Source organism: Carcharhinus amblyrhynchos, unplaced genomic scaffold (genome assembly GCF_965287045.1).
Source record: "Carcharhinus amblyrhynchos unplaced genomic scaffold, sCarAmb.v2.hapA chromosome_307, whole genome shotgun sequence".
Lineage (NCBI taxonomy): Eukaryota > Metazoa > Chordata > Chondrichthyes > Carcharhiniformes > Carcharhinidae > Carcharhinus > Carcharhinus amblyrhynchos.
In genome coordinates, this window is record NW_027650047.1 from 24,088 (window position 1) to 50,720 (window position 26,633).

Consider the following 26,633-nt stretch of genomic DNA (forward strand, 5'->3'; position numbering starts at 1 on the left):
CTACATTCTGCACTCTCTTGTTTCCTTCTTTGTGAATGGTATGCTTTGTCTATATTGCACACAAGATACAATACTTTTCACTGTGTGACAATAAATCAAATCCAAATCAAATCAGACATCTCCACTAAGGGTCTGAAATGAGCCAATTCCATAAAAGTTCAGAGCGGCTGTCAATTTGACAGCCACCGAGAGTGGGTGGCCCCCATCTGCCTACAGGTGCCAGGTTCTACAACAGGTTTATGACTTGGAAAACATCACAAATAAATGAGACATGAACATAGAACACTATAGCACAAACAGGCCCTTTGGCCCACAAGTTGCGCCGATCGTAGCCCTACCTACAAGGCCTATCTATAACCCTCAATCCAAATAAATCCCATGCACTCATCCAGAAGTCTCTTAAAAGATCCCAGCGAGTTCGACTCTACCACCACCGATGGCAGCCAATTCCACTCACCCACCACCCTCTGAGTGAAAAACCTACCCCTGACATGTCCTCTGTATGGTTATTATGTTTTTATTTCAGAGACATTGGCAGCGCGTGGTGTCAGACATCTGTTCAAATGACACTTGTGCAGGGAATTGCTGTGGTCTCTGCTCCTTTCTTCCCCTGCACCCCTCCCCCACCCCGGAAGAACGAAAGCCACCTCCTGTCTCTGGTGGTCGTCTCCCTTCTATTACAAGTGATAAGGCCTGGGCCTCCTGTGCCTGCAATTATTCTTCCAGCTCCTCCTCCTCAGCTCCAGCAGTAACCAGAACAGCAGTATTGATCAACTGCATTGCAAAAGCCATCTCGTCACTCTGAAGGGGGGTTGGAGATGGAGAGGAACACGTAGAGGTTAAGAAATGCTGTTTGCCCCTCACACAGCAACAGTCACTATCCATACTGCCCATCCCCCAACCACATGCCCCCAGAATCACTGCTCCTTGGGAAGCTCTGAAGCTGCAGCAATGCCCTCCAATCCCCAACCACATGCCCCCAGAATCACAGACCCCCAATCCCCACATACCTGCAGAGCCCCCCACCCCTGTTCTGAAAAACAAAATGGCCGCGACAAAAGGACACCTGTAGGCAGCAGAGAACCATCGGATGCTCAGCACTTACCTCCTCACTAACTCTTGTTGATGGAGTGCTTGAATCGGACTTTTATGGAGCATGTCTGTTTCATGCCGATTCAGGCTTGGTGAACGCGGTGGTAACGGGTGTGCTGGTAAAGTTGGGCGTGCAGCCCGTTAAGTGGATTGAAATGCATGAAAATATGTTTAAATGGCTGTTGAGCCCATTTTGGGCGCATTCCTGATTGCCCATTTTTGGGCCTTGGTAAAGGGGGAACTGGCATGGAGGCAGGCGCGAATCATGCTACTCGCCTCACGCCTGACTTTACCAAGTTCTTGCACCCGAAAATGGGCGCTGTGCAATGGTAAAATTGCCTCCTTAGTTTTTGGGGGAATTTTCTGCTGTTATATTTTCAGTATGATCCAAGGACTGATCAGTAGTTGATTTTACTCAAATTTATTTTGCAATTTAGGCTTGATGTGGCTGCAACAGTTTAAGGCAGAGGTGAATCTGCGACATACGTGTGAGCAAGGTGATCGGCTGCCCAGCTATGGCTGGCTAATGCACGATGGAATAAACTTTGGAGTGCAAGAAATAAAAGACACTGATTTCATATTAACAACTGAGTTTGTGAAACGTGTTGGAGGACAACATGGTGGAGATTGGACGTGGAGAATTACTGCCAAACCACAGGTATGCCTTTATTTATTAAAAGATCTGTTTCTATTCATTTTATGAAAATCATATTACTGGGTTATTAATATAAACACTTCCAAGCATTCTAGTTGTCTCTTAATTAATCTTTATTTAACACTTTACATACTAACTGAAACTTTTTTGCAACTCATAACTCTTTTACTGATCTTGACTTCTTAACTAAATGTTAACATTAATTATTTAACTGAAAATAGATATCACCAGGTTTAGGAAAAACCTTGGCTAAGCAATCATAAATCATAGAACCCCCTACAGTGCAGAAGGAAGTCATTTGACCTATCAAGACTGTACCAACAACAATCCCACCCAGGCCCTATCCCCATAACTCCATGTATTTACCATGTTAATCCTCCTAACACTAAGGGGCAATTTTAGCAAGGTCAATCCATCTAACGAGGTGTAGAATCTATCTTCTCCCTGAAGATTCGTTCAGGGCACACTTTTACAATGGTAGATCTTGAGAGTTGGCATTGGCAAACAAAGGATTGTACGGATCTTTTATCTACAGATTCTTCACTTGTTTCCAGAAGATTCCAAAAACCAATCACATGGCTTGAACAGCCAATAAAATACTTGTGAATAATGCCATTATGCATACTTCAGATGACATGGCACTCACACAACAGCAATAAAATTTGAGGCCACTGTGTCTAGTCAAAAGTAAACAACTTGCCTTATCTAGTCAACACAGGAAGCTTCAAGTCGTAGTTCCCAGATCACAACGTTGACTCAGAGTAACTTTACGACCTGCATCTGGTTTTAGTTATAAGTTGGCCAAAATCCCAGCATGCTTAGCTCTCAGCCGGAACAGCCATTTTAAAGCCAATATTGCCATTATTGTTGTTAAGCCATTGTTGGATCCGTTCCTTCTCCATCTACAATCAGATCATGTTGTTGGACCTTCAGATAATGCTTTGCAACTAGCCAACAGGGGATGTTACACTGAACCATCAGCCATTCTGAATTTCTCACTCATGCAATATTAGCATCAGCTGATGGGTGGCACGGTGGTTAGCACTGCTGCCTCACAATGCCAGGGACCCAGGGCAGCATGGTGGCACTGTGGTTAGCACTGCTGCCTCACAATGCCAGGGACCCGGGGCAGCACGGTGACACAGTGATTAGCACTGCTGTCTCACAGCGCCAGGGACCCGGGGCAGCGCGGTGACACAGTGATTAGCACTGCTGTCTCACAATGCCAGGGACCCGGGGCAGCATGGTGACATAGTGGTTAGCACTGCTGCCTCACAGCGGCAGGGACCCAGGGCAGCACGGTGGCACAGTGATTAGCACTGCTGCCTCACAGCGACAGGGACCTGGGTTCAGTTCTGGCCTGGGGTCACTATCTGTGTGGAGTCTGCACATTCTCCCTGTGTCTGCATGGGTTTCCTCTGGGTGCTCCAGTTTCCTCCCACAGCCTGAAAGACTGTTAGGTGCATTGACCTGAACTGGTGTCAGAGTGTGGCAACTAGGGGAATTTCATTTTACCACTATAAGCCTATTTGTGACTGATCAATAAATAAAATAAAGCATCAAACAGTAAATTTGGGCCGCATGCAATAAAAGAAATCTGTAATTATGGGTGATTTAATGTGCATTTAGATTGGACAAATCAAATTAGTCATTAACATCCAAAGTGATCTGTGTGCACAGGTCCACAATTCCCTAAAAGTGGCAACACAAGTGGCCAAGGTGGTTAAGAAGGCATATGGCATGCTTGCCTTAATCAGCCAGGGCATTGAGTACAAGAGTTGGGAAATCATGTTAGTTAGGCTACATTTGGAGTATAGAGTGCAGTTCTGGTCACCACACTACCAGGAGGACATGGAAGCTTTAGAGAGAGTACAAAGAAGGTTCACCAGGATGTTGCCTGATCTCAAGGGTGTTGACTATGAGGAGAGATGTTGGCTATGGGGAGAGATGAGGAAAGATATTGTTCTTTATTCATAATACCATAAAGGAATTTCTGGAGTGTGTGGGGGATGATTTTCTGGACTGATACGAGAAACCAATTAGAGAGCAGGCCATTCTTGACTGGGGATTGTGTATTGAGAAAGGAATATTTAGCGATCTAGTTGTGCAAGTCTCTTTGGGGATGAGCGGCCATAATATGATAGCATTTGCCATCAAGGTGGAGAGTGAAGTAGTTGATTCTTAATAAAGGAAACTATGATGATATGAGGCCCAGTTGGCAATGATAGATTGGGAAATGTTACTTAAAAGGATGATGGTGAATAGGCAATGGCGAACATTCAGAGACCCCATGGGTGACCTGCAAGAATTGTTTATTCCTGTCTGGCATTAAAGTGTCCTGGTGGTACAATGGTTAGCACTGCTGTTTCACAGCACCAGGGACCTGAGTTCAATTCCTGGCTTGGATAACTGTCTGTGTGGAGTTGGCAGTTCTCCCCATGTCTGTATGAGTTTCCTCCGGGTGCTCTGGTTCTCTGCCACAGTCTGAAAGACGTGCTGATTAGATGCATTGGTCATGCAAAATTCTCCCTCAGTGTACCCAAACAGGCGCCAGAGTGTGGCAACCAGAGGATTTTCACGGATAAACTTTAAAAGAAATAAAATGAAAAGTGACCAAACCGTTTCGCAGGGAAATTGGAGATAGTGTTAGATCAAAGGGAGAAGCATACAGATCTGTCAGAGAAAACAACAAACCTGACCATTGGAAGCAGTTCACAATTCAAGACAGGAGGACAAAGGCATCGAGGGAGAGAAGAAAATGGAGTATGAGAGGAAGCTTGCAGGGAACATAAAAGCTGACTGTAAAAGTTTTTACAGGTGTGTCATAGAGGTCCCCAGCACAGAAACAGGCCCTTCAGCCCAACTTGTCCATGCCGCCCTCTTTTATTAAATCCCTAAGCTAATCCCAATTGCCTGCATTTGGCCTATATCCCTCTACACCCATCTTACCCATGTTAATGCTTTTTAAAGACAAAATTGTACTCGCCTCTACTACTACCTCTGGCAGCTTGTTCCAGACATTGCATCTCTCACGTTAAATCTATGCCTTCTGGTTTTAGACTCCGCTACCTTTGGGAAAAGATACTGTCTATCTAGCTGACCGATGCCCCTCATTATTTTATTGATCTCTCTATAAGATCACTCCTAAGCCTTCTACGCTCCAGAGAAAAAAGTCCCAATCTATCTATCTGCTCCTTATAACTCAACCATCAAGTTCTGGTGGTATCCCAGTAAATCTTTTCTGCACTCTTTCTAGTTTAATAATACCCTTTCTGTAACAGGGTGACCAGAACTGTACACAGTACTCCCAAGTGTGGCCTTATCAGTGCCTTGTACAACTTAAATAAATCGTCCTAATTTCTGTATTCCGTGTTCTGATCAGTTCTGATCAATGAAACCAAGCATGCCGAATGCCTTCTTCACCACTTTGTCCACCTGTGATTCCACTTTCAAGGATCTATGAACATGTACCCCAGATCTCTTTGCTCTGTAACTTTCCACAATACCGTGCCATTAACAGAGCAAGTCCTGCCCTGATTCAATCTACCGAAATGCATCTCTTATTTATCTAATTTAAACTCCAGCTGCCATTCGTCAGCCCACTGGCCCAATTGATCAAGATCCCATTGCAATTGAAGATAACCTTCTTCACTATCCACTACGCCACCAGTCTTGGTGTCTTCTGCATACTTGCCCATTGAAGCAGTGGAGGCTACCTCGTTAAATGTGTTTAAGTCACAGATAGATAGATTTCTGATCAATAAGGGAATTAAGGGTTATGGGGAGCAGGCAGATAATGGAACTGAACCACTATCAGATCAGCTATGATCTTACTGAATGGTGGGGCAGGCTCGAGGGGCTAGATGGCCTACTCCTGCTCCTATTTCTTATGTTCTTGTATTAACCATGCTTCCAATATTGTCATCCAAATCATTAGTGTAAATGACAAATAACAGTGGACCGAACACTGATCCCTGAAGCACACCGCTGGCCACAGGCCTTCAGTTTGAAAAATAACCTCCACAGCCACTGAAGCCAATTTTGCATCCAGTTAGATACCTCATCCTGGATCCTGTGAGATTTACCTTATGCAACAACCTATCATGCAGTACCTTGTCAAAGACCTGGCGAAAATCCATGTAGTCGACATCAGCTGCACTGCTCTCATCTACCTTGGTTACCCCTTCAAAAAACTCAAATCAAATTTGTGAGACACGATTTTCCACTCACAAAGCCATGCTGACTGTCCCTAATTAGTCCTGGTGTCTCTCAATGCCTGTAGATCCTGTCTCTCAAAATACCTGCCAACAATTTACCCAGTAAAAAGCCTGACAACACCAGGTTTTAGTCCAACCTATTTATTTGATAATATTCTCACAAGCTTTCGAGGGGTTACCCTCTTCGTCAGGTGAATGGAGAGTTCTCCATTCACCTGACGAAGAGGGTAACCCCTCGAAAGCTTGTGAGAATGTTATCAAATAAATAGGTTGGACTAAAACCTGGTGTTGTCAGACTTTTTACTGTGTTTACGCCAGTCCAACGCCGGCATACCCACATCATAACAATTTACCCACCACAGATGTGAGGCTCGCTGGCCTGTAGTTCCCAAGCTTTTCCCTGCAGCGCTTTTTAAGTAAAGGCACAACATTTGCCACCCGCCAATCTTCAGACACCTCAGCCGTGACTCGATGATTCAAATATCTCGGCTAGAGGACCCACAATTTCCTCCCTAGCCTCCCACAATGTCCTGGGATACACTTACATGGAACATAGAACAGTACAGCACCGTCCAGGCCCTTTGGCCCTCGATGTTGTCGAGCTTTGTTCTGAATCCAAGATCAAGCTATCCCACTCCCTATCATTCTGGTGTGCTCCATGCGCCTATCCAATAACCGCTTGAAAGTTTCGAAAGTGTCCGACTCCACTCACCGCAGGCAGTGCATTCCACACCCCAACCACTCTCTGAGTAAAGAATCTACCTCGGACATCCCTCCTTTATCTCCCACCATGAACCTTATAGTTAAGTCCCCTAGTAACAGCTACATCCATCTGAGGAAATAGTCTCTATCCATCCCCCCTCATCATCCTATAAACCTCTATTAAGTCACCTCCTCTGCTTTAAAGAGAAAAGCCCCAGCTCCCTCAGCCTTTCCTCATAAGATCTGCCCTACAAACCAGGCAGCTTCCTGGTAAATCTCTGCATTCTCTCCAATGCTTCCACATTCTTCGTATAGTGAGGTGACCAGAACTGCACACAATATTCCAAGTGTAGTCTCACCAAGGTCCTGTATAGTTGCAGCATAACCCCACAGCTCTTAAACTCAAACCCCCTGTTAATAAATGCAAACACATTATAGGCCTTTCACAGCTCTATCCACTTGAGTGATAACTTTCAGAGATCTATGGATATGAACCCCAAGATCTCTCTGCTCCTCCACATTCCTCAGAACCCTGCCGTTGACCCTGTAATCCGCATTCAAATTTGTCCGATCAAAATGAATCACCTCGCGCTTGTCAGGGTTAAGCTCCATCTGCCATTTTTCGGGCCAGCTCTGTATCTTATCAATGTCTCTTTGCAGCCTACAACAGCCCTCCACCTCATCCACAACTCCACCAATCGTGGTGTCATTAGCAAATTTACTAACCCACCCTTCAGCTCTTTTCTTCAAGTCATTGACAAAAATCACAGATAGCAGAGGACACAACACTGATCTCTGTGGTACACTGCTGGTAACTGACCGGCCTCCAGTCTGAAAATTTTCCATCCACTGTCTTCTGTGAGACAGCCAGTTACTTATCCAATCTGCCAAATTTCCCTCTATCCCATACCTCCTTACTTTCTTCATGAACAGAGGGCATGGGATCCAAGGGGCTTTGGCCTTGTGGATCCAGAACTGGCTTGCCTGCAGAAGGCAGAGAGTGGTTGTGGATGGGTCTTTTTCTGCATGGAGGTCAGTCACCAGTGGAGTGTCCCAGGGATCTGTTCTAGGACCCTTGCTGTTTGTCATTTTCATAAATGACCTAGATGAGGAAGTGGAGGGATGGGTTAGTAAGTTCGCTGATGACACGAAGGTCGGTGGTGTTGTGGATGGTCTGGAAGGATGTCAGAAGTTGCAGCAGGACATAAATAGGATGCAGGACTGGGCGGAGAAGTGGCAGATGGACTTCAACGCGGATAAATGTGTAGTGGTCCATTTTGGCAGGACCAATGGGATGAGCGAGTACACTATCAAGGGCAGGAGTCTTAGTAGTGTTGAAGAGCAGAAGGATCTTGGGGTCTGGGTCCACAGGACTCTTAAATCGGCCTCGCAGGTGGAGGATGTGGTCAAGAAGGCGTATGGTGTACTGGCCTTCATTAATCGAGGGATTGAGTTTAGGAATCGGGAGGTAATGCTGCAACTTTATAAGACCCTAGTCAGGCCTCATTTGGAGTACTGTGCGCAGTTCTGGTCGCCTCACTATAGGAAGGACGTAGAAGCTATTGAAAGGGTACAGAGGAGATTTACAAGGATGTTGCCTGGACTGGGAGGCATGCCTTATGAAGTTAGGTTGAGGGAGCTGGGACTCTTCTCCCTGGAGAGACGAAGGTTGAGAGGCGACCTGATAGAAGTTTATAAAATGTTGAGAGGAATAAATAGGGTGGATTCTCAGAGGCTATTTCCCCGGGTTGAAATGGTCGCTACGAGAGGACACAGATTTAAGGTGCGGGGAGGCAAGTACATAGAACATAGAACACTACAGCACAAACAGGCCCTTCGGCCCACGAATTGCGCCGATCACATCAACACCTATCTATAACCCCCAATCCCATAAAACCCCATATACTCATCCAGAAGTCTTTTAAAAGACCCCAGCGAGTTCGCCTCCACCACCACTGATGACAGCCGATTCCACTCACTCACCACCCTCTGAGTGAAAAACTTACCCCTAACATCACTTCTGTACTTTCCTCCCCGCACCTTAAATCTGTGTCCTCTCGTAGCGACCATTTCAACCTGGGGAAATAGCCTCTGAGAATCCACCCTATCCATTCCTCTCAACATTTTATAAACCTCTATCAGGTCGCCTCTCAACCTTCATCTCTCCAGGGAAAAGAGTCCCAGCTCCCTCAACCTAACTTCATAAGGCATGCCTCCCAGTCCAGGCAACATCCTTGTAAATCTCCTCTGTACCCTTTCAATAGCTTCTACGTCTTTCCTATAGTGAGGTGACCAGAACTGCGCACAGTACTCCAAATGAGGCCTGACAAGGGTCTTATAAAGTTGCAGCATTACCTCCCGACTCCTAAACTCAATCCCTCGATTAATGAAGGCCAGTACACCATATGCCTTCTTGACCACCTCCTCCACCTGCGAGGCCGATTTAAGAGTCCTGTGGACCCGGACCCCAAGATCCTCCTGCTCTTCAACACTCCTAAGACTCTTGCCCTTGATAGTGTACTCGTTCATCCCGTTGGTTCTGCCAAAATGGACGACTACACATTTATCCACGTTGAAGTCCATCTGCCACTTCTCCGCCCAGTCCTGCATCCTATTTATGTCCTGCTGCAACTTTTGACATCCTTCCAGACCATCCACAACACCACCGACCTTCGTGTCATCAGCGAACTTACTTACCCATCCCTCCACTTCCTCATCCAGGTCATTTATGAAAATGACAAACAGCAAGGGTCCTAGAACAGATCCCTGGGGCACTCCAGTTTAGCTTCATACTCTATCTTTCCTTTCTTTATCACCTTCTTAGTCATTCTTTGTTGTTTTTTAAATCTTTCCCAATCTTCTAATCGCCCACTATTTTTAGCCGCTCTGAACACATCAGCTTTTAACTTAATACTCTCCTTTATTTCCTTCAATAACCACGGCTGGTTAAAACCTCACTTACTGTACTGTCTGGAGACAATACACATCTCTTTAACCTGTGATCAGTGCTCCTTCCACTCACATTGTCAGCCACTTCAGGTCTTGAACAGCAGGTTAGGTGTAAGGATTCGCATTCTAATCAGTAATCTCTGAACTGTCTGTGCTTTATATGCTCTGTCTGAGGCCAGAACTCTCCATTCACCTGACGAAGGGGCTAACCCCGAAAGCTTGTGAGTCTATTATCAAATAAATCGGTTGGACTAAAACCTGGTGTTGTCAGACTTTTTACTATCCCTTCTCCTACAGTCCTTCTTTACCATTGGAATATATTTCTGTTGAGTACTGAAAAAGATCTCCTTAAAAATCCTCCACTGTTCCTCAGCCGTCCTACCAACCAATCTGCACCCCCAATCTACATTCACCAATTCTGCTCTCATCCTATCATACTCCCCTCTGTTCAAACAGAGGACACTGGTGTGGGACCCTACTTTCTCATTCTCCATCTGCATCAGAAATTCAACCATACTATGATCGCTCGTCCCAAGAGGATCCCTCACAAGAAGATTCCTAATTCTACCTGCCTCGTTACACAGTACCAGATCTAAGATAGCTCGCTCCTTGGTAGGTTCCGTTACATACTGTTCAAGGAAACTATCCCGACAGCATTCCAAGAACTCTTCCTCAAGCCCACCGCGTCCAACTTGGGTCATCCAATCAATATGCAGATTAAAATCCCCCCTAATTATCGCCGTTCTGTTTTTGCACGCATCAATTATTTGCTTGTTTATAGCCTGTCCCACCTCAAAGTTATTATATGGGGGCCTATAGACCACACCCACCAGCGTCTTCCTCCCCTTACTATTCCTTATCTCCACCCACAACGATTCCACGTTTTGCTCTTTGGAGCCTATATCATCTTACTTCCGCCCTGATATTATCCTTAATTAACAGAGCTACCCCACCCCCTTTTTCCGCCCATCTATCCTTCCTAAACACCTGATACCCCTGGACATTCAGTTCCCAGTCCCTGTCACCCTGCAACCACGTTTCTGTAATGGCCACCAGATCATATCCATTTGTGTGAATGGATGAAGTGGTGAAGAGAATCCTGTCAATTCCTCAGTGGGGATTCACCTTCGGTCTTTGGAAATCCTGTTGTTTGGTAATATTGATATTGTGTGACTAGTGGGGTGCCCCAGGGGTCGGTGCTGGGGCCTCAGCTATTTACCATTTATATAGATGATCTGGAGGAGGGAACCGAGTGTAGGGTGTCGAAATTTGCTGATGACACCAAGATTGGGGGAAAGGCAAATTGTGCGGAGGGTGTGGAGAGTCTGCAGAAGGATCTAGATAGGCTGGGCGAATGGGCCAGGAAATGGCAAATGGAATTTAATGTTGGCAAGTGTGAGGTGGTCCACTTTGGTAGGAAGAATGGTAGGAAGGACTATTACTTACGTGGCGAAAAACTGCAGCAGGCGACGGTGCAGAGGGACCTCGGGGTCCTTGTGCATGAGTCGCAAAAACCCAGCCTGCAAGTGCAGCAGGTGGTCAGGAAGGCGAATGGGATGCTGGCCTTCATAGCGAGGGGGATTGAATATAAAAGTAGGGAGGTCTTGCTGCAGCTGTATAGGGCATTGGTGAGGCCGCAGCTGGAGTACTGTGTGCAGTTTTGGGCGCCGCACCTGCACAAGGATATTTTGGCCCTGGAGGGAGTGCAGAGGAGGTTTACTAGGCTGATACCGGAGTTGAGGGGGTTGAGCTATGAGGAGAGGCTGAATAAACTAGGCTTGTACTCGTTAGAGTTTAGAAGAATGAGGGGAGATCTCATTGAGACGTATAAGATGATGAATGGGATGGATAGGATAGAGGTGGAAAGACTCTTCCCGCTCAAAAAAGACAGTAGGACTAGGGGGCACAGCCTCAAGATAAAGGGGGGGCGGTTCAGAACGGAGTTGAGGAGGAACTTCTTCACTCAAAGGGTGGTGAATCTCTGGAATTCTCTGCCCGTTGAAGTGGTGGAGGCTGCCTCGCTAAATATTTTTAAGAAGCGGGTTGATGGGTTTTTGATAAGAGAGGGGATTAAGGGTTATGGGGAGAGGGCGGGAAAGTGGAACTGAGCCACGACAGATCAGCCATGATCTTATTGAATGGCGGGGCAGGCTCGAAGGGCCAGATGGCCTACTCCTGCTCCTATTTCTTATGTTCTTATGTTCTTATGTGTCTGGTTCCAGCAGATGGATTGGAGAGAGTGCAGAGGAGATTTACCGGGTTGCTGCCTGGTTTGGAGGGTAGGCCTTATGAGGAAAGGTTGAGGGAGCTGGGGCTTTTCTCTTTAGAGCGGAGGAGAATGAAAGACGGCGTAATAGAGGTTTATAAGACAATGAGGGGCCTAGATAGAGTGGATGTGCGGAGACTATTTCCTTGGGTGGATGTAGCTGTTACTAGGGGGCATAACTATAAGGTTCATGGTGGGGGATATAGGAGCGATGTCCGAGGTAGATTCTTTACTCAGAGAGTGGTTGGCATGTGGAATAGACTGCCTGCTGTGAACGTGGAATCGGATACTTTAGGAACTTTCAAGTGGTTATTGGATAGGCACATGGAGCACATCAGAATGATAGAGAGTGGGATAGCTTGATATTGGGTTTGGACATAGCACGGCACAACATTGAGGGCCAAAGGGCCTGTACTGTGCTGTAGTGTAAATGTTCTGGAGTGAGCAGAATTGCACACAGTATTCCAAGTGTGGCTTTACCAATGTCTTGGACAACTTCAACAAGATGTTCCAACTCCTGTATTCAGTGTTCTCACCAATGAAGCCAAGCATGCCAATGCCTTCTTCACCACTCCATCCACCTGCGATTCCACTTTCAAGGAACTATGAACATGCGTCCCGAGTTCTCTTTGTTCTGTAACCTTCTCCAACTCTTCCCTACCATTAACTGAGTAAGTCGTGCCCTGGTTCAGTCTACCAAAATGCATCACCTCGCATTTGTCTAAATTAAACTCCATCTGCCATTCGTCAGCCCACTGGCCCAATTGATCAAGATCCCGTTACAATTGGAAATAAATTTCTTCACTGTCGACTATGCCACCGATCTTGGTTTCATTTGCAAACTTACTAACCACGCCTCCTATATCTTCATCCAAATCATTAATATAAATGATAAGGACTGAGCACTGATCCCTGAGGCACACCGCTGGTCACAGGCCTCCAGTTTAAAAAAACAACTCTCTCTTTTGTGCTACCAATTAAACCTGTTGGATTTTAACCTGGTGTTGTGAGACTTGTTCCTGTGTTCTACCACTGCCACAGGGCAAGACCATCCTAGGATTTAACTGTGCCTAATACTCTAGCTGTGGCCTGATCAGCATTTTATATAGCTCCATCTTAATCTCCTTCCTCATATTCAGTTGCATAAGCTAATAAAGGCATGTGTCTCATATGCCTTAATATCTCATCTGCTATCTTCAGGGATCTTTGGGGATGTTTGCCAAGGTCCCTCTGGTAAAAGAAAATATAATCTGTAGTTTGGAGTTTCCTGAATTAAATAGACTGGATTCCTTTAAGAAATCTCTGTCAGCAGCAGTGTGTCTCTGGGTGATCATACTCAACAAATGGAGTTTGAAGCTTATCATGTGGGTTAGAGGAAGAAGAAAACAGGAGGGACTCTATAAAGATCTTCTCTCTTGGCTTGTCTTCAGTTCTGTTAGAATTCTTGGAAGTGGATCTTTGGGGAAGTCATCCAAGAGAGTGTGTTTAGAACATAAGAACATAAGAAATAGGAGCAGGAGTAGGCCATCTAGCCCCTCGAGCCTGACCCGCCATTCAATAACATCATGGCTGATCTGTCGTGGCTCAGTTCCACATTCCCGCCCTCTCCCCATAACCCTTAATCCCCTTGCCTAATAAAAACCTATCAACCCGCGTCTTAAAAATATTGAGCGAGGCGGCCTCCACCACTTCAACGGGCAGAGAATTCCAGAGATTCACCACCCTTTGAGTGAAGAAGTTCCTCCTCAACTCCATTCTAAACCGCTCCCCCTTTATCCTGAGGCTGTGCCCTCTAGTCCTACTGTCCTTTCTGAGCGGGAAGAGCCTCTCCACCTCTATCCTATCCATCCCATTCAACATCTTATACGTCTCAATGAGATCTCCCCTCATTCTTCTAAACTCTTAACGAGTACAAGCCTAGTTTATTCAGCCTCTCCTCATAGCTCAATCCCCTCAACTCCGGAATCAGCCTAGTAAACCTCCTCTGCACTCCCTCCAAGGCCAAAATATCCTTGCGTAAGTGCGGAGACCAAAACTGCACACAGTACTCCATCTGCGGCCTCACCAGTGCCCTATACAGCTGCAGCAAGACCTCCCTACTTTTATATTCAATCCCCCTTGCTATGAAGGCCAGCATCCCATTTGCCTTCCTGACGACCTGCAGTCTGGGTTTTTGCAACTCATGCACAAGGATCCTGAGGTCCCTCTGCACCGTCGCATGCTGCAGTTTTTCGCCACTTATGTAATAGTCCTTCCTACCATTATTCCTACCAAAGTGGACAACCTCACATTTGCCAACATTAAATTCCATTTGCCAGTTCCTGGCCCATTCGCCCAGCCTATCTTGATCCTTCTGCAGACTTTCCACGCCCTCCGCCAATTTGCCGTTCCACCAATCTTGGTGTCATCAGCAAATTTCGACACCATACACTCGGTTCCCTCCTCCAGGTCATCTATATAAATGGTAAATAGCTGAGGCCCCAGCACCAAACCCTGGGGCACTCCACTAGGCACCAACCGCCAATCCGAATAGCACCCATTGACCCCCACTCTCTGCCTCCTATTTGACAGCCAATCCTCTATCCACGCTAACACCCTACCCCCAACTCCATGCCCCCTGACCTTCTGCAATAACCTCTTGTGAGGCACCTTGTCAAACGCCTTCTGAAAATCAAGAAAAACCACATCCACCGGCTCTCCTCTATCCACCGCCCTAGACACATCCTCATAGAACTCCAATAAGTTCATCAGACACGACTTCCCCTTAACAAAACCATGCTGCGTCTGCTCTACCAAACAATTCTCCTCAAGATGCCTTGCTATTTTCTCCTTGATCACGGATTCTAACATTTTTCCTACAACAGACGTTAAACTAACCAGCCTATAATTCCCCGCCTTTTGCCAGCCACCCTTCTTAAACAACGGCGTAACATTAGCCGTTTTCCAATCTTCCGGCACTTCCCCGGAATCCAGCGACGTTTGGAAAATAATCACCAAGGCATCCATTATCACCTCCGCCATTTCCTTCAGAACCCTTGGATACATTCCATCCGGTCCTGGGGACTTGTCCACAATCAGTCCCTCCAGTCTGTCGAGCACTGCCTCTCTAGTAACAATAATGTCATTCAGGCCCTCCACTCCTACCATCTTTCCATCGCTAACACCCGGCAAATTACTCACGTCTTCCTCCGTGAAGACTGAAACAAAAAGTTATTCAGGGCCTCAGCCATTTCCCCATCTCCTACCACTAAGTCCCCCCTCTCATCCTCTAAGGGTCCAACGTTCACCCTAGCCAGCCTCTTCCTTTTTATGTATTTATAATAACTCTTGCTATCCTTTTTTACATTAAGCGCTAGCCCAGCTTCATAGTTTATCCTACCCTTCTTTATCAATTTCTTTGTCATTCTTTGTTGACATTTAAACCTCTCCCAATCCTCTTCTCGCCCACTACTCTTAGCTACTCTAAACGCATCCGCTTTTAATTTAACACTTTCCTTTACCTCCTTCGTTATCCATGGCTGATTACCTCTCCTCCAATCCTTTTTAACCATCGGAATAAATTTCTGCTGAGCACCAAGAAAGATCTCCTTAAAGATCCTCCACTGTTCGTCAGCAGACCTACCTTCCAACGCACTCCCCCAATCAACATTCGCCAATTCCTCTCTCATCCTACCATAGTCCCCTCTGTTCAAACAAAGGACACATGTCCGGGAGCCCACTTTCTCCTCCATCTGCCTCAAAAACTCCACCATACAATGATCACTCTTCCCAAGAAGATCCTTCACCACAAGGTCCCTAATTCTACCCGCCTCATTACATAACACCAGATCCAAGATAGCTTGCTCCCTCGTCGGCTCCAACACACACTGTTCGAGGAAACTATCCCGGCAGCATTCCAAGAACTCCTCCTCAAGCCCACCGCGTCCAACATGGATCGACCAATCAATATGTAGATTGAAATCCCCCATAATTATCGCCGTTCCATTCCTGCACGCCGCATTTATTTGCGCGTTAACAGCCCGCCCTACCTCCAGATCATTATTCGGGGGCCTATAAACGACACCCACCAGCGTCTTCCTCCCTTTGCTGTTCCTAATCTCCACCCACAACGATTCCACGTTCTGCTCTTTGGTTCCTATATCATCCCTTACTACCACCCTGATGCTATCCTTAATCAGCAGAGCTACGCCCCCCTCTTTTTCTTCCTTCCTATCCTTCCTAAACACTTGATACCCCTGAACGTTCAGCTCCCAGTCCCTGTCACCTTGGAGCCACGTCTCTGTAATGGTCACCAGATCATATCCATTTATGCTGATCTGCGCCACCAGCTCATCCACTTTATTCCGAATGCTTCGTGCATTCAGATAAAGTGCCTTCATCCCAGCCTTCACCTGTACCCTATTTGCCAGAATGCCACCAACCATACTCACACCCACTACTCCTTTTATTATTGGTACATCCTTGGCCTCCCCCCTTACCTGCACCCTCTACTTTAGACCCCATAATAGAACATAGAACATTACAGCGCAGAACAGGCCCTTCGGCCCACGATGTTGCGCCGACCAGTTAAAAAGCAATGACCCTCTAACCTAAACCAAACCCTTTCCATCCATAAACCTATCCACAGATCTCTTGAACGCCCCCAAACTAGGCGCATTTACAACTGCAGCAGGCAGGGCATTCCACTCCCTCACCACCCTCTGGGTAAAGAACCTACCCCTGACATCCGTCCTATAACTACCACCCCTTAATTTAAAGCTATGCCCTCTCGTGTTAGCTTTCTCCATCCGAGGAAAAAGGCTATCACTGTCCACCCTATCTAAACCTCTAATCATCTTATATGTTTCAATAAGATCCCCTCTTAGCCGCCTTCTTTCTAACGAAAACAACCTCAAATCCCTCAGTCTCTCCTCATAGCACCTCCCCCCCATACCAGGCAACATCCTGGTAAACCTCCTCTGCACCCTCTCCAATGCCTCCACATCCTTCCTATAATGTGGGGACCAGAACTGCACACAATACTCCAAGTGCGGCCGCACCAGAGTCTTGTACAGTTGCAACATGACGCTGCGGCTCCTAAATTCAATCCCCCTACCAATAAACGCCAAGACACCGTATGCCTTCCTAACAACCCTATCTACTTGATTCCCAGCTTTCAGGGATCTATGTACACATACACCTAGATCCCTCTGTTCATCCACACTATTCAGAGTCCCACCATTAGCCCTACACTCTACACATCTGTTATTCCTGCCAAAGTGAATTACCTCACACTTTTCCGCATTAAACTCCATCCGCCACCTCTCGGCCCAGCTCTGCAACTTGTCCAAGTCTCCCTGTAAACTAAGACACCCTTCCTCACTATCTACCACACCTCCGACTTTGGTATCATCAGCAAATTTACTAATCCACCCAGCTATACCCTCATCCAGATCATTTATAAAAATTACCAACAGCAGTGGCCCCAAAACAGATCCCTGAGGCACACCACTCGTAACTGAACTCCATGACGCATACTTACCATCAACCACCACCCTCTGTCTCCTATCCGCCAGCCAATTCCTGATCCAATTACCTAAATCACCCTCAAACCCATACATCTGCATTTTCTGCAGAAGCCTTCCATGGTGAACCTTATCAAATGCCTTACTAAAGTCCATATATACCACGTCAACTGCCTTACCCCCATCCACCTCTTTGGTCACTTTCTCAAAAAACTCAATAAGGTTAGTAAGGCACGACCTACCCTCCACAAAACCATGCTGACTATCTCCAATCAATTCATTACTCTCCAAATAACTATAAATCTTATCCCTAATAATTTTTTCTAAAACCTTACCCACAACAGAAGTAAGACTCACCGGTCTATAATTCCCGGGGACGTCTCGGTTCCCCTTCTTAAACAATGGGACAACATTCGCTATCCTCCAATCTTCTGGCACTATACCTGTGACCAACGACGACCTGAAGATCAGAGCCAGAGGCTCTGCAATCGCCTCTCTTGCCTCCCAGAGAATCCTAGGGTAAATCCCGTCTGGCCCAGGGGACTTATCTATTTTCAAACCCTCAAGAATATCTAGCACATCCTCCTTATCAACTGCAATACTGTCCAGTTTACAACCCTGTAACCCAGTGTTCTCCACAGCTACATTTATGTCCCCCTGCGTGAACACCGAAGAGAAATATTGGTTCAATGCCTCTCCAATCTCTTCCGGTTCCACACATAACTTCCCACTGCTGTCTCTAACTGGCCCCAATCTTGCCCTAATGTCACCTACCCTCGCCGCCGCCGCCGCCCCCCCCCCCCCCCCCGATTAGTTTAAAGCCCTAACTACAGTCCTATTTACGCGATTAGCCAGGACTCTGGTCCCAGCATGGTTCAGACCAACCCCATCCCACCTGAACAGGTCCCAACTACCCCAATACTGATGCCAATGCCCCATAAATTCAAACCCATTCCTCCCACACCAATCCCTGAGCCACCCATTCACTTCCTTAATCTTATCAACCCTACGCCCGTCTGCACTCGGTTCAGGCAGTAGTCCGGAGATAACCACCTTGTCAGTTCTACTTTTTAATTCCATTCCCAGCTTTTCAAATTCTCTCACCAGATCCTCAGTTCGCATTTTGCCTACGTCGTTGGCACCCACATGTACTACAACGACCGGGTTCTCACCCTCCCACTCCAGGTTCCTCTGCAGCCCAGATGTGACATCCTGGACCCGAGCACCAGGCAGACAACACACCCTTCTGTGCACTTTGTCATTGTGACAAAGGACAGTGTCAATACCCTTAACCACACTATCCCCAATTACTACTACGTTCCTTTTCACCTTCCCTTTGCCTATGACCTGTGCCTTCATCACTGTACCGTGTGCAGTTTGCTCACCAAGCTCATCGCCCTCGTTCTCGTCCACACTGGAAGCAAGAGCCTCAAACCTGTTATGCAGATTGAGAGGCTGAGGCATTTGGTCCCCACCCTCCTTCCTCTCCGCAGCCCCCTCCTGTTCCTGACCCTTAGAGTTAGCCAGTCTAGGGGGAGTGGATGTCTCCTGCACCCCAATATCAATGGCACCCTCCCTCCCCCTGATGAGCCTCAGTGTCTGTAGCTCAGAGGCCAGCTCATCTACTTTGAGCTGGAGCTCCTCCAGCAACCTGCACTTACTGGGAGAAGATTCCAAAGAATGTTTTTCAAAAATGGAGTTTGGAAAACCTCATGTGGAAACCAAAGTAGTAGTGAGATCAGTTGGCTCATAGAACAGTACATCACAGGAACAGACCCTGCGGCCCAAAATGCTGCAGCCTCTGGCCAGAGCTAGTCTTAAAAACATAGCAAGAGGTCTCACAACATCAGGTTAAAGTCGAACTGGTTTATTTGCTAACAAAAGCCACTAGCTTTCGGAGTGCTGCTCCTTTGTCAGGTGAGTGAAAGTTCTGTACACAAACAGGGCATATGAAGACACAAACGTGCCATGGGACTTGCCTGAGCTTGCAAATTCTCACTAACTGCCCTAGCTGGAGACAATACACATCTATTTAACTTGTATTTAACTCTCTCTCCACTCATGTTGTCTGTACCTTTAAGACTTGATTAACTGTAAAGACTCACGTTCTAATCATTATTTTATAAATTGAGTTTGTGTCTTTATATGCCCTGTTTGTGAACAGAGCTCCCACTCACTTGATGAGGAGCAGCGCTCCAAAGGTTAGTGCTATGCCGAATGTGACACTAAATTAAGCTAATCCCTTCTGCCTGCCCTTGGTCCATATCCCTCTATTCCTTGTATATTCATGTGCTTATCTAAGAGCATCTTAAAAATCCCTATCATATCTGCCTGCACCACCATCTCTGGCAGCACATTTCGGACACCTACCACTCTGTATAAAAAAACTTGAAAATAATGCCAACTGTAATCAAGTGTGGGAAAATGAAATCTGCAGTTAATGTCTACTGAATGTTATCAATTAATTATTTGACTCGATGAAAAAAAATCAGACTTAGTTTTAAATGAAGATTTACCAAAAAACTTTAAATATTCAATATAGGTTTTCTTGAAATCGAGAGCAAAGCAGAAATAAAATGCAAACATGAGTATTGCAGGCTTCTAGCCGACAGTTTCCTGCTGCTTTCTCCATGGTGATGCCTCCACTAATTAATCATGCTATATAAATTGTTCTGATTGTTTGAAATTTAGCATTCTCACATTTGTCCAGATGAGACTAAAATGAAAACTTCAGCAACATCTCCTTTCAGCAATACAGTATTCAAATGATATACTTCCAAGCAAAAGATGGTTCTGGGTATTGGAGGTTAGTCATCTCAGCTCCAAGACAGCTTTGCAGAAGTCCCTCAGGGTAGTGTCCTAGGCCCAACCATTTTCAGCTGCTTCATCAATGACCTTCCCATCAGTACTATTCACAAGTCCTCAGAAATTGATGTAGCCCATGTCCAAATGCAGAAAGGCATGGACAATAGACCAGGAAGGTTTTTTAACTCAATATGTAGATAGGCCAACTAGAGGTGAGGCTATATTGGACTTGGTGCTGGGAAATGAGCCAGACCAGGTGCTAGACTTGGAAGTTGGTGTGCTTTTTGGTGATAGTGACCACAATTCGGTTACGTTCACCTTAGTGATGGAAAGGGATAGGCATGAACCTCGGGTCAGTAGTTTTAGCTGGGGGAAGGGTAACTATGAGGCCATTAGGAGAGAATTAGGAAGCATTGGTTGGACTAGGAGATTACAGGGACTAGGAACGTCTGAAATGTGGAGTTTGTTCAAGGAGCAGCTACTGTGGGTCTGTGATAGGTATGTCCCTGTCAGGCAAGGAGGAATTGGTAGGGCTAGGGAACCGTGGTGCACGAAAAAAGTTGATTTGTTGGTTAGGAAGAAGAAGGAGGCTTATGTTCGGATGAGGCTTGAGGGCTCGGGTAGTGCAGTAGAAAGCTTTAGATTGGCTAGGAGGGAGTTGAAGAGGGAGTTAAGAAGGGCTAGAAGAGGGCATGAGATGACTTTGGCTGATAGGATTAAGGAGAATCCTAAGGCGTTCTATAGGTATGTCAAGAATAGAAGGTTGGTCAGGGCAAGATTAGGGCCAGTTACAGACAGTAGGGGGAAGTTGTGTGTGGAACCGGAAGAGATTGGAGAGGCATTGAACCATTATTTCTCTTCGGTGTTCACACAGGACGATATGAATGTAGCTGAGGAGGTCACTGGGGTGAAGGGGTGTAAAATAGAAAGTATTGTAGTTGATACAGAGGATGTGTTGGATATTCTAGAAGGGTTGAAAATAGATAAGTCCCCTGGTCCTGACGGGATTTACCCTAGGATTCTATGGGAGGCAAGAGAGGTGATTGCAGAGCCACTGGCTCTGATCTTCAGGTCGTCGTTGGTCTCTGGTATAGTACCGGATGATTGGAGGACAGCGAATGTTGTCCCATTGTTTAAGAAGGGGAGCAGAGACTTCCCTGGGAATTATAGACCAGTGAGTCTTACTTCTGTAGTGGGCAAGGTTTTAGAAAGAATTATTAGGGATAGGATTTATAGTTATTTGGAGAGTAATGAATTGATTAGAGATAGTCAGCATGGTTTTGTAGCGGGAAGGTCGTGCCTTACTAACCTTATTGAGTTCTTTGAGAAGGTGACCAAAGAGGTGGATAGGGGTAAGGCAGTAGATGTGGTATATATGGATTTTAGTAAGGCGTTTGATAAGGTTCACCATGGTATGCTTCTGCAGAAAATGCAGATGTATGGGATTGGTGGTAATTTAGGTACTTGGATCAGGAATTGGTTAGCAGATAGGAGACAGAGGGTGGTGGTTGATGGTAATTATTCATCATGGAGTTCGGTTACGAGTGGTGTGCCTCAGGGATCTGTTTTGGGGCCACTGCTGTTCGTAATCTTTATTAATGATCTGGATGAGGGTATAGTTGGGTGGATTAGTAAGTTTGCTGATGACACCAAAGTCGGAGGTGTGGTAGATTGTGAGGAAGGGTGTCGAAGTTTGCAGGGTGACTTGGACATGTTGCAGAGCTGGGCCGCGAGGTGGCGGATGGAGTTTAATGCGGAGAAGTGTGAGGTAATCCATTTCGGTAGGAATAACAGATGTGTTGAGTATAGGGCTAACGGGAGGACTTTGAATAGAGTGGAGGAGCAGAGGGATCTAGGTGTATGTGTACATAGATCCCTGAAAGTTGGGAATCAAGTAGATAAGGTTGTTAAGAAGGCATACGGTGTCTTGGCGTTTATTGGTAGGGGGATTGAATTTAGGAGTCGCAGCGTCATGTTGCAACTGTACACAACTTTGGTGCGGCCGCACTTGGAGTACTGTGTGCAGTTCTGGTCCCCACATTACAGGAAGGATGTGGAGGCTTTGGAGAGGGTGCAGAGGAGGTTTACCAGGATGTTGCCTGGTATGCAGGGGAGGTCCTATGAGGAGAGACTGAGGGATTTGGGGTTGTTTTCACTGGAAAGAAGGCGGCTAAGAGGGGATCTTATAGAAACATATAAGATGATTAGAGGTTTAGATAGGGTGGATGGTGATAGCCTGTTTCCTCGGATGGAGAAAGCTAGCACGAGGGGGCATGGCTTTAAATTAAGGGGGGGTAGTTATAGGATGGATGTCAGGGGCAGGTTCTTTACCCAGAGGGTGGTGAGGGACTGGAATGCCCTGCCTGCTGCAGTTGTAAATGCGCCTAGTTTGGGGGCGTTTAAGAGATTGGTGGATAGGTTTATGGACGAAAAAGGAGTGGTTTAGATTAGTGGGTCAATGTTTTTTTTTAAAAATAAGACTGGTCGGCGCAACATTGTGGGCCGAAGGGCCTGTTCCGCGCTGTAATGTTCTATGTTCTATGTTCTAAGTTGATAAGTGGCAAATAACATCTAGAATCATTACTTATGGCACTGAAGTTTGCCCCTCGCACCTTAAACCTGTGCCCCCTAGTACTTGACTCTTCCACCCTGGGAAAAAGCTTCTGACTCTCCACTCTGTCCGTGCCTCTCATAATCTTGTAGACTTCTATCAGGTCGCCCCTCAACCTTCGTCATCCCAGTAAGAACAAACCAAGTTTCTCCAACCTCTCCTCATAGCCAATGCCCTCCATACCAGGCAACATCCTGGTAAATCTTTTCTGGACCCTCTCCAAAGCCTCCACAACCAAAACCTGCAACCCCTATCTTCTAGAAGGACAAGGGCAGCAAATGAATGGGAACACCACCAGCCACAAGTTCCCCATCAAGCCAAGTACCATCCTGACTTTGAGCTCCTAAAACCTGCCATTCCTTGGCTGTCATTGGACCTAAACCTGCAACTCCCTTCCTACACAGTGACCTTCACCAGATTAGCAGTTTGAGAAGGCAACTGTTCAGGAAATTCAGGATGAGCAAACGCTAACCTTGCCAGTGACATTCCTATCTCAATTTTACAAACACAGCATGTTTATAAGAACATAAGAAATAGGAGCAGGAGTAGGCCATCTAGCCCTTCGAGCCTGCCCCGCCATTCAATAAGATCATGGCTGATCTGTTGTGGCTCAGTTCCACTTTCCCGCCCTCTCCCCATAACCCTTAATCCCCTCTCTTATCAAGAACCCATCAACCCGCTTCTTAAAAATATTTAGCGAGGCAGCCTCCACCACTTCAACGGGCAGAGAATTCCAGAGATTCACCACCCTTTGAGTGAAGAAGTTCCTCCTCAACTCCGTTCTAAACCGCCTCCCCTTTATCTTGAGGCTGTGCCCCCTAGTCCTACTGTCTTTTTTGAGCGGGAAGAGTCTCTCCACCTCTATCCTATCCATCCCATTCATCATCTTATACGTCTCAATGAGATCTCCCCTCATTCTTCTAAACTCTAACGAGTACAAGCCTAGTTTATTCAGCCTCTCCTCATAGCTCAATCCCCTCAACTCCGGTATCAGCCTAGTAAACCTCCTCTGCACTCCCTCCAGGGCCAAAATATCCTTGCGCAGGTGCGGCGCCCAAAACTGCACACAGTACTCCAGCTGCGGCCTCACCAATGCCCTATACAGCTGCAGCAAGACCTCCCTACTTTTATATTCAATCCCCCTCGCTATGAAGGCCAGCATCCCATTCGCCTTCCTGACCACCTGCTGCACCTGCAGGCTGGGTTTTTGCGACTCATGCACAAGGACCCCGAGGTCCCTCTGCACCGTCGCCTGCTGCAGTTTTTCGCCACGTAAGTAATAGTCCTTTATCCTTGGTAGGCAACAGTCAGTGAGTTATTGATGTGATTTTTATTGGCAACTTACTTTCTATTGTAGAGTTCCACCCCAGAGAACCCAGTGATATCACTGTTATTTTATGTCGCTAATGATGGACAAGGGATACTTCAGCCACATGTTGAAGAGAAAAGCAGGCTCTTGGCAGTGTCAGGTTCATCAGAAGAGTTGGGAAAATTCAGAATCACCTTCCTTTCACCAACTGCTGTAAAATCCAGAAACTATAAATATGCCAGGTAAGATTTGTCTCTCATTATCAAACAGCTTTTAAAAAAGAAATTGGCACATTCACAGAACTGTTCTTATTCAGCTTTGCATTCACATTTATATTTACCAAGATATTCTACTTTATTTTTATGATCCCAGCTGATTTTATTAAAATGAGGCAGGATCTGGCCAAAGTTGACTGGGAACAACACCTTTTGGGAAAATTTCCAGCAAATCGGGGGTGGGGGGCAAGCATTCAAAGAGGAAATGGGCTCCCTAAACTTATTCCTCCTACATTTCCCCATGTTGGACCTGTACTCTCCCCATTTCCTCTTTCAATGCTTGTCCAGGACAATTCAGGACTGGATAAGGAAAAAGTCGCTAAAGGGAATAATTTGCTGCAATCCTAGAGGATATAGAAGGAGGGAACTTCAGAAAGCAATTAGAAGAATGTAAAGGGGGGGGCATGAAAAAGGACTTACAAACGGGAATAGGGAGAACCCTTAATGTATTTTATAAATACATTAATGGGAAGAGCTTAACCAGGGAAAGAGTAGAGCCCATTAGAGACCAAGGGGACAATCTCTGTGTGAAGTCATAGGATATTGGAAGGGTGTTAAATGAATACTTCTCATTAGTCTTCACTCAGGAGCAGGAGGATGTAAGTAGGTGCAGAAGGAACTGTGAAAAGCTTTGTTTCTTCAGAAGGAACTGCTCAAATGCAGACAGAAAGAAGCCCTTCGGCCCTCCAACCTTGTGCAGATCATGATGCACTAACTTCAACTTCGGAATCAAAGAAAGAGTTTAATAAAGAAACTTCATTACTCCAAACTTGGAGCCTCGCCCTGGGCCAATCCAAGCTCCACACAATTCCCACCAGATTCTTATTTATAATGAGTCAGCAGGCCAGCTGAACGTTACACCATTCTGTAATTGGTTCCATGGTTTGCTGACCCTTGACTCTTATTACCATTGGTCACATTACATCCAATACAAAGTTGCTAGTGGTTACATTCTAACAACCTTCAGCAGTTTGACTTGGATGTGAGGCAGGAAATTGCAGGGGTTCTGACACATTTTTAATTCCTCTATCAAAGGAGGGGGGAGGTGTATCAGAGGACTGGAGGACACCGAATATGATTCCACTTTTCAAGAAGGGAGGTGGACATGAACCGGAGAATTACAGACTGGTCTACCACAGACAAAATCACGTCAGTGATAGGGAAACTAGTGGAAAAAATCTCCACTTGGAAAGGCATAGGTAATTACGGATAGTCAGCATAGCTTTGTCAGAATGGGTTCATGCCTAACCAATTTAATTGAATTTTGTGTGATAGATAGTGATCGACTGTGTGGATGAGGGAAGTGCAGTTGATGGATTTTAGCAAAGTCTTTGATAAGGTCTTATGCGAGACTGATTGAATCGGTTAAAGCACATGGACTTCAGGGAAACTTGGAGAGATTTGGAGTAATAGGACACAAAAGATGGTGACAGAAGGCTGTTGAGTGACTGGAGGCCGGTGTCCAGTGGCATGCCACAAGTTCAGTGCTTGGCCCCTTATGTTCTGGAGTGATAAGTATGTTTGCATGGGAAGGTGGTGGCATAGTGGTATTGTCACTGGAATAATATCTTAGGAAATAGGGAACTGGGTTCAAATCCCACTACAGCAGATGCTGAAATTTCAATTCAATAAAACTCTGTAATTAAGAACCAGGAACAAAGAAAATACAGCACGGAATGAGGCCCTTCTGCCCTCCAACATTGTGCCGTTCATGATGCCGTAACTAAACTAAAAAAAAATTCTGCCCTTACTCGGTCCATATCTCTCTATTCCCTCCCTATCTGTATACCCATCCAGATACCTCTGAAATGTGCCTGCTTCCACCACCACCTCTGGCAGCTCATTCCAGGCACCCATCACTCTCTGCATGAAAAACTTCCCCCACACATCTCCCTTAAATTTTCCTCTCTCACCTTGAACCTGTGCCCCCTTGTAATTGCCATTTCCATCCTGGGAAAAAGCCTCTAACTATCTACCCTGACTATGCCTCTCATCATTTTGTAGACCTCTATCAGGTTTCCCCTCAGCATCCTCCTTTCCAGTGAAAACAATCCTAGTTTATTTAACCTGTCCTCATAGCCAGCACTCTCGAGACCAGGCAACATCCTGGTGAACCTTCTTTGCACTCTCAAAGTTTCCTCGTCCTTCTTGTAGTGTGGTGACCAGAACTGCATGCAATACTCCAGATACAGTCTGACCAAGGTTTTACATAATAGCAGCATGATTTCTTACTAATCAGACCACTCAT

General features: G+C 46.1%; 1 protein-coding gene across 1 annotated transcript in view; it reads left to right on the forward strand.

Moving 5' to 3' along the window:
* mogs (mannosyl-oligosaccharide glucosidase) overlaps nt 1-26,633 on the forward strand; it is a 91,287-nt gene that overhangs the window by 16,815 nt on the left and 47,839 nt on the right. Inside the window, exons 2-3 of the mRNA XM_080183487.1 lie at nt 1,530-1,750; nt 24,159-24,352. Coding sequence (XP_080039613.1) covers nt 1,530-1,750; nt 24,159-24,352 — 415 coding nt within the window. The remainder of the gene's footprint in view (nt 1-1,529; nt 1,751-24,158; nt 24,353-26,633) is intronic.